Raw genomic sequence first — 8,750 nt, 5'->3', positions numbered from 1 at the left:
AGAGGACCAGGTCAACTATAGGACAGGAGAGAAGAGGACCAGGTCAACTATAGGACAGGAGAGAAGAGGAGGACCAGGTCAACTATAGGACAGGAGAGAAGAGGACCAGGTCAACTATAGGACAGGAGGGAAGAGGAGGACCAGGTCAACTATAGGACAGGAGAGAAGAGGACCAGGTCAACTATAGGACAGGAAAGAAGAGAACCAGGTCAACTATAGGACAGGACAGAAGAGGGATGGGTAAGGAGAGGAAGGGCAGACAGAAACAACACACTGATCAGAGTAGTCTACTTTAAATAAGTCAACAATCACAATCTTTCTTTTCAGATGAAACATCAGACTCCGTTATGTCAAAGTGTCAATGTTACAAAGTCAAAGTCTGCTCAGGCAGGACATGGTCAACAATGGGACAGACAGGGGAGAGAGGAAACCACACACTGAGCACTGTGCAGAGGACTTCAAATAACTCCTGTCAACCCAGGTTCTTTCTTTCCAGATCGATGACGATCCACGAATAATGCAGACGACGCAAAGTTACAAAACTAGCCATTAAAAACATCAGACTGATATTTCTTCCAATGTTACGTCCCTAACAATACAGCTCTCATAAACAACCCTGTGGGGTTCTGTGCTGCTGGTTAGACTAATACAGTAACTGTTGGAGGAGAGTTAAAGGGTAAAGAGTTGGGAGTAAAGTCTCTCTGACAGGCTGGAATAGCATGACCCTGTTTCAGATGATCTAACTGCAGCAGACAGACATGCTCTCCTCTCCTCCAGCTCTCCCCCATCTCCCCCTTTTCCTCCCCCTGTCCTATAGATTCCCTCTCAGCCTGTCTCACTCCCTGCCACAAAGGACCACAAATTGCATCCCTCTGATCTGATCCAGAGGCAGCTGCCCTCCCTCCCTCCCTCTCCTACCTCCCTCCCACCCTCTCTCTGTACCACCTCCCTCCCTCCCTCCCACCCTCTCTCTGTACCACCTTCCTCCCTCCCTACCTCCCACTCCCTGTACTCAGCTAGAGTGGTGTAAAGCTCGCCACCATTTGACTTTGGAGCAGTGGAAATGTGTTCTCTGGAGTGCTAAATCATGCTTCACCATCTGGCAGTCCGAATGATGAATCTGGGTTTGGCGGATGCCAGGAGAACGCTACATGCCCCAATGCATAGTGCCAACTGTAAAGTTTGGTGGAGGACGAATAATGGTCTGGGGCTGTTTTTCATGGTTTGGGCTAGGCCCTTTAGTTCCAGTGAAGGGAAATCTTAACGCTACAGCATACAATGACATTCTAGATGATTCTGTGCTTCCAACTTTGTGGCAACAGTTTGGGGAAGGTCCTTTCCTGTTTCAGCATGCCAATGCTCCCGTGCACAAAGCAAGGTCCATACAGAAATGGTTTGTTGAGATCGGTGTGGAAGAACTTGACTGGCCTGCACAGAGCCCTGATTTCAACCCCATCGAACACCTTTGGGATGAATTGGAATGCTGACAGCGAGCCAGGCCTAATCGCCCAACATCAGTGCCCGACCTCAGTAATGCTCTTGTGGCTGAATGGAAGCATGTCCCCGCAGCAATGTTCCAACATCTAGTGGAAAGCCTTCCCAGAAGAGTGGAGGCTGTTATAGCAGCAAAAGGGGGACCAACTCCATATTAATGTCCATGATTTTGGAATGAGATGTTCGACGAGCAGGTGTCCACATACTTTTGATCATGTAGTGTATTTGTCTACATATCATGTTACTATCTCTATACTGTAAAGTATTTGTCTACATATCATGTTACTCTCTAAACTGTAAAGTATTTGTCTACATATCATGTTACTCTCTCTGTATTGTAAAGTATTTGTCTACACATCATGTTTCTCTCTCTGTGCTGTAAAGTATTTGTCTACATATCATGTTACTCTCTCTGTACTGTAAATTATTGGTCTACATATCATGTTACTCTCTAAACTGTAAAGTATTTGTCTACATATCATGTTACTCTCTCTGTGCTGTAAAGTATTTGTCTACATATCATGTTACTCTCTCTATACTGTAAAGTATGTGTCTACATATCATGTTACTCTCTCTGTGCTGTAAAGTATTTGTCTACATATAATGTTACTCTATCTGTGCTGTAAAGTATTTGTCTACATATCATGTTACTCTCTCTGTACTGTAAAGTATTTGTCTTCATATCATGTTACTCTCTGTACTGTAAAGTATTTGTCTTCATATCATGTGACTCTCTCTGTGCTGTAAAGTATTTGTCTACATATCATATTACTCTCTCTATACTGTAAAGTATTTGTCTACATATCATGTTACTCTCTCTGTACTGTAAAGTATTTGTCTTCATATCATGTGACTCTCTCTGTGCTGTAAAGTATTTGTCTACATATCATATTACTCTCTCTGTACTGTAAAGTATTTGTCTTCATATCATGTTACTCTCTGTACTGTAAAGTATTTGACTTCATATCATGTTACTCTCTCTGTACTGTAAAGTATTTGTCTTCATATCATGTTACTCTCTCTGTACTGTAAAGTATTTGTCTACATATCATGTTACTATCTCTATACTGTAAAGTATTTGTCTACATATCATGTTACTCTCTAAACTGTAAAGTATTTGTCTACATATCATGTTACTCTCTCTGTATTGTAAAGTATTTGTCTACACATCATGTTTCTCTCTCTGTGCTGTAAAGTATTTGTCTACATATCATGTTACTCTCTCTGTACTGTAAATTATTGGTCTACATATCATGTTACTCTCTAAACTGTAAAGTATTTGTCTACATATCATGTTACTCTCTCTGTGCTGTAAAGTATTTGTCTACATATCATGTTACTCTCTCTATACTGTAAAGTATTTGTCTACATATCATGTTACTCTCTCTGTGCTGTAAAGTATTTGTCTACATATAATGTTACTCTCTCTGTGCTGTAAAGTATTTGTCTACATATCATATTACTCTCTCTGTACTGTAAAGTATTTGTCTTCATATCATGTTACTCTCTGTACTGTAAAGTATTTGTCTTCATATCATGTGACTCTCTCTGTGCTGTAAAGTATTTGTCTACATATCATATTACTCTCTCTATACTGTAAAGTATTTGTCTACATATCATGTTACTCTCTCTGTACTGTAAAGTATTTGTCTTCATATCATGTGACTCTCTCTGTGCTGTAAAGTATTTGTCTACATATCATATCACTCTCTCTGTACTGTAAAGTATTTGTCTTCATATCATGTTACTCTCTGTACTGTAAAGTATTTGACTTCATATCATGTTACTCTCTCTGTACTGTAAAGTATTTGTCTTCATATCATGTTACTCTCTCTGTACTGTAAAGTATTTGTCTACATATCATGTTACTCTCTAAACTGTAAAGTATTTGTCTACATATCATGTTACTCTCTCTGTACTGTAAAGTATTTGACTTCATATCATGTTACTCTCTCTGTACTGTAAAGTTTTTGTCTACATATCATGTTACTCTCTCTCTCTGTACTGTAAAGTCTACACCGTACTGTGAGTCCTCTGTATGTTCACTCTTCTCTCTACTGACTTCTCTTGTCTGGAGGCTATTGTCAAATCCTTGTCTACAATATGCATTGTCTACAGTCTTGCTGTACAGTGAGGTCTGTCTGTATTCTCTGTCCTGTATACTCTCTGTACTGAGGATCAAAACAGAGCCATATTGATCATGGTGAGGCCACCTACCAGGGTTAGGGATAGTTAAGGTTAGTTAGGGTTAGTTAGTGTTACCATTATTTAGGGTTAGTTAGGGTTATAGTTAGTTTGGGTTAGTTAGGGTTAGAGTTAGTTAGGGTTAGTTAGGATTAGGGTTAGGGTTAGTTAGGGTTAGTTATGGTTAAGGTTAAATAGGGTTTGGATTAGTTAGGGTTAGTTGGGATTATTTCGGGTTAGGGTTGGTTAGGGTTAGTTAGGGTTAGTTGGGATTATTTAGGGTTAGGGTTGGTTAGGGTTAGGGTTGGTTAGGTTTAGTTAGGGTTAGTTAGGGTTAGTTAGGGTTAGTTAGGGTTAGGGTTGGTTAGGGTTGGTTAGGGTTAGGGTTGGTTAGGGTTGGTTAGGGTTAGTTAGGGTTAGGTTAGGGTTTAGGGTTAGTTAGGGTTAGGGTTGGTTAGGGTTAGTTAGGGTTAGTTAGGGTTAGTGTAAGCAGTATAATAGAGGAACCCTACTGATCATGGTGGTGCCCCCTGCCAGGGCAGCCTTGGTCCCGTGGTAGAAGTCATCTGAAGGGCTCATGCCCAGCTGGGAGGTCTGGAGGCTGGTGTTGACATCGACGCCCCCGGGGATCACGATGTGTCCGTAGGCATCCACCGTCTTCACTCCTCCTGGAACTATCAGGTTCTCACCGATCTGCCTGGTGATGAGGACACAGGCCATGTTCAAGGACAACGGTCACATTCTAACAGCAGTGAGGCCATGTTCAAGGACAACGGTCACATTCTAACAGCAGTGAGGCCATGTTCAAGGACAACGGTCACATTCTAACAGCAACAACAATTTGTGTGTGTCTGTGTCTGTCTGCCTGTCTGTGTCTATGTCTGCCTGTCTGTCTGCCTGTCTGTGTCTATGTCTGCCTGTCTGTCTGTCTGTCTGTCTGTCTGTCTGTCTGTCTGTCTGTCAATATGTCTGTCTGTCTGTCTGTCTGTCTGTCTGTCTGTCTGTCTGTCTGTCTGTCTGTCTGTCTGTCTGTCTGTGTGTCTGTGTGTCTGTGTGTCTGTGTGTCTGTGTGTCTGTGTGTCTGTGTGTCTGTGTGTCTCTGTATCTGTGTGTCTCTGTGTCTGTGTGTGTGTGTGTGTGTTAACAGCAACATCTTACTTGATGGTGCCATCCTCCACATAGATGTCAGCGTAGAAAGACTGGTCGTCATTAACGATCTTTCCTCCTTTGATAATGAGGCGATCAGTCTGGAGACACAGGGACGATAAACAGCAGTGAGGAACATACATTAACATTTTACAGTTTAGTCATTTAGCAGACACTCTTATCCAGAAGAACTTACAGTTAGTGCATTAATCTTAAGGTATCTTGGGGAGACAACCACATATCACAGTCATATAAAGTAAAACAAATCAAATAAAAACTCAACAAAGCAGCAGGGTCAGTGATCCTAAGACAAGACAAGTGTTAGGTCAAGAAAGACCAGGGTGTTTGAACATCAATGAGCCATGAGAAGATAAGTGGAAATGAAAGCAGTAGCTAATGTATTCTAATCTTCAGGAATATCTCAAATTATTACAGAGAGTGTGTGTGTGTGTGTGTGTGTCTTTGTATGTATGTATGTGTGTGTGTGTGTGTGTGGGTATGTGTGTGTGTGTGTGTGTGTGTGTGTGTGTGTGTGTGTGTGTGTGTGTGTGTGTGTGTGTGTGTGTGTGTGTGTGTGTGTGTGTGTGTGTGTGTGTGTTTGTTTGTTAATATGGCGGGTTCAATGGGTCCAGGAGAGAAAAGCTGCCGGGTATAAAGTGTAAAGTGCATTCAGTATCATCCAAAGGGATGTGGCATCAACATGATTCAGGGTTCTCTGTGTTGGACTGTCTACATATCAATCATTCATCTGTAGTTAGTGTTCAATAATGTGTTTCTCTCTGTGCTAGTACAGTACAGTATTTGACTGTACACACACACACACACGACGCAGTGTAAGGTACACTGTATGAGCTACACTGCCGCTATAAAACAGCATGTTGCAAGGGGTCAGCTGAGGTCATTATAAGCTGTCATCTCACCAGACCTCCACCACCCAACAGCTTCCAGCCTCTCTAAGCAAAGCCCCTGTTTCCTACCACCCACCACAACCACCCTCCATCAGCCCCTCTCTCCTTTCACCCGTCAAGCCCCAGTCTCTCTCCTCTCTCCTTTCATCCATCCAGCCCCAGTCTCTCTCCTCTCTCCTTTCACCCATCCAGCCCCAGTCTCTCTCCTCTCTCCTTTCATCCATCCAGCCCCAGTCTCTCTCCTCTCTCCTTTCATCCATCCAGCCCCAGTCTCTCTCCTCTCTCCTTTCATCCATCCAGCCCCAGTCTCTCTCCTCTCTCCTTTCATCCATCCAGCCCCAGTCTCTCTCCTCTCTCCTTTCACCCATCCAGCCCCAGTCTCTCTCCTCTCTCCTTTCATCCATCCAGCCCCAGTCTCTCTCCTCTCTCCTTTCATCCATCCAGCCCCAGTCTCTCTCCTCTCTCCTTTCATCCATCCAGCCCCAGTCTCTCTCCTTTCCCCTCTCCCCTAGCTCTATCCCCAGTCACACTCCACCCTCCACTCTCTCCTCTCCCTTGGCACGGGGTCTCAAACGAGGGGGGGGGGGAACTACAATCCCCTCTCTAAAGGCTGTTCCTCTGCCAGCTACTACTGCCTGTTCTGCTGCTGCCACCACGATGCACTCACCACAGGACAACGCCAACTGGGAGTGAACGTAATGGGTATAAACAGTGGCAAAACGCTTTAGTCAGGACTAATGTAATATTATAATATAGGCCTGATGTAAACTAGCTGATCCATAGACCTAGCAGTGGTGGATCCTTTACCAGTGGATAGAAAGGAAGGGGAGGGGGGGTCTGGCAAGGAGGTTCTCAGTGAGTTTAGGGAAAGAGAGACCCTGCTGGGAAAGTCAATAGTGAAGCCAGACAGACAGACAGACAGACAGACAGGGAGGGAGGGAGGGAGGGAGGGAGGGAGGGAGGGAGGGAGGGAGGGAGGGAGGAGGGAGGGAGGGAGGGAGGGAGGAGGAGGGAGGAGGGAGGGAGGGAGGGAGGGAGGGAGGGAGGAGAGGGAGGGACGGAGGGAGGGAGGGAGGTTCTCAGTGAGTTTAGGGGTAGAGAGACCCTGCTGGGAAAGACAATAGTGAAGCCATCCAATGTAAAGTGACAGATCAACAGACAGCCATGACAACACTCTAGGCAAGGAGGTTCTCAGTGAGTTTAGGGGAAAGAGAGACCCTGCTGGGAAAGTCAATAGTGAAGCCAGACAGACAGACAGACAGACAGACAGACAGACAGACAGGGAGGGAGGGAGGGAGGGAGGGAGGGAGGGAGGGAGGGAGGAGGGAGGGAGGGAGGGACGGGAGGGAGGGAGGGAGGTTCTCAGTGAGTTTAGGGGTAGAGAGACCCTGCTGGGAAAGACAATAGTGAAGCCATAATGTAAAGTGACAGATCAACAGACAGCCATGACAACACTCTAGGCAAGGAGGTTCTCAGTGAGTTTAGGGAAAGAGAGACCCTGCTGGGAAAGTCAATAGTGAAGCCAGACAGACAGACAGACAGACAGACAGACAGACAGACAGACAGGGAGGCAGGGAGGGAGGGAGGGAGGGAGGGAGGGAGGGACGGAGGGAGGGAGGGAGGTTCTCAGTGAGTTTAGGGAAAGAGAGACCCTGCTGGGAAAGTCAATAGTGAAGCCAGACAGACAGACAGACAGACAGACAGACAGACAGACAGACAGACAGACAGACAGACAGACAGACAGACAGACAGACAGACGGAGGAGGAGGGAGGGAGGGAGGGAGGGAGGGAGGGAGGGAGAGGAGGGAGGGAGGGACGGAGGGAGGGAGGGAGGTTCTCAGTGAGTTTAGGGAAAGAGAGACCCTGCTGGGAAAGTCAATAGTGAAGCCAGACAGACAGACAGACAGACAGACAGACAGACAGGGAGGGAGGGGGAGGGAGGAGGAGGGAGGGAGGGAGGGAGGGAGGGAGGGAGGGAGGGAGGGACGGAGGGAGGGAGGGAGGTTCTCAGTGAGTTTAGGGGTAGAGAGACCCTGCTGGGAAAGACAATAGTGAAGCCATAATGTAAAGTGACAGATCAACAGACAGCCATGACAACACTCTAGGACTTCACAGTTTAGGGTCAGAGTTACTGCTGCTGGTGGTCGACAAAAACACATTGCACTCTAAAAAATGCTGGGTTAAAAACAACCCAAAATGGGCGGCAGGTAGCTTAGTGGTTAAGAGCATTGTGCCAGTAACCGAAAGGTCGCTGGTTCTAATCCCCGAGCAGACTAGGTGAAAAATCTGTTGATGTGCACTTGAGCAAGGCACATAACCCTAATTGCTCCTGTAAGTCGCTCTGGATAAGAGCGTCTGCTAAATGACTAAAATGTAAAATGTAATATTGGCCAGAACACACGTTGAGTTATTTTGACCCAGCCAGTTGGGTCACAAAAAAAACATTGTTTTCATTAAGAAGAACGAGGTTGGGTTGTTGATGCTGGGTTATTGAGCTATGATCCACCGGGTCAGATCAGAAGACTGTGAGAGTAAATGTAATTCCAGTTAATCTGTTCTGTTGTCTTGTCAACACATGTTAATGTTGAGCACTGACACTTTTGTAGCTTTAATAAGTCTTACACAAGAGTATGAGGTCCTTAAGTGCCTATGGATAGGTACCACCTTGTTAAAATATTTCAAAAATAATGTTATTTAATTTATATTAAAATATGTAATGGGCAGAAATATTGAAGGATCATTGAAATTTGCAGTGTACAAACTCAACATGATGAACAGGAATGACATTTACTCTTGCAGGTGGCCAAAAATAACTCTGAAAGCCCCCCCCCCTCCAATAGGCCACGCCTTTGGATTACATTTTAGTAATTTAGCACTCACTGACTGTAAGTCGCTCTGGATAAGAGCGTCTGCTAAATGACTCAAATGTAATGTAGACAATATAACAGAACAGATCGGATTGACATTTACTCTCATGGGTGGCCTAAAATAACTATCTGAAAGCAACGCCCCTAATAA

The 8,750-nt window shown here is 45.0% G+C and overlaps 1 protein-coding gene across 3 annotated transcripts in view; it reads right to left on the bottom strand.

The window, feature by feature from the left end:
• dpysl4 (dihydropyrimidinase like 4) overlaps window positions 1-8,750 on the bottom strand; it is a 34,811-nt gene that overhangs the window by 21,849 nt on the left and 4,212 nt on the right. For all 3 annotated transcript variants that reach the window (XM_041893515.2, XM_041893524.2, XM_041893532.2), the window contains exons 2-3: window positions 4,837-4,925; window positions 4,191-4,375 (exon numbers count right to left, since the gene is read on the bottom strand). In XM_041893515.2, the coding sequence (XP_041749449.2) occupies window positions 4,191-4,375; window positions 4,837-4,925 (274 nt within the window). The remainder of the gene's footprint in view (window positions 1-4,190; window positions 4,376-4,836; window positions 4,926-8,750) is intronic.

The sequence above is a fragment of the Coregonus clupeaformis genome, chromosome 1 (assembly GCF_020615455.1).
Source record: "Coregonus clupeaformis isolate EN_2021a chromosome 1, ASM2061545v1, whole genome shotgun sequence".
NCBI lineage: Eukaryota > Metazoa > Chordata > Actinopteri > Salmoniformes > Salmonidae > Coregonus > Coregonus clupeaformis.
This window is presented reverse-complemented; position numbering and strand designations above follow the sequence as displayed.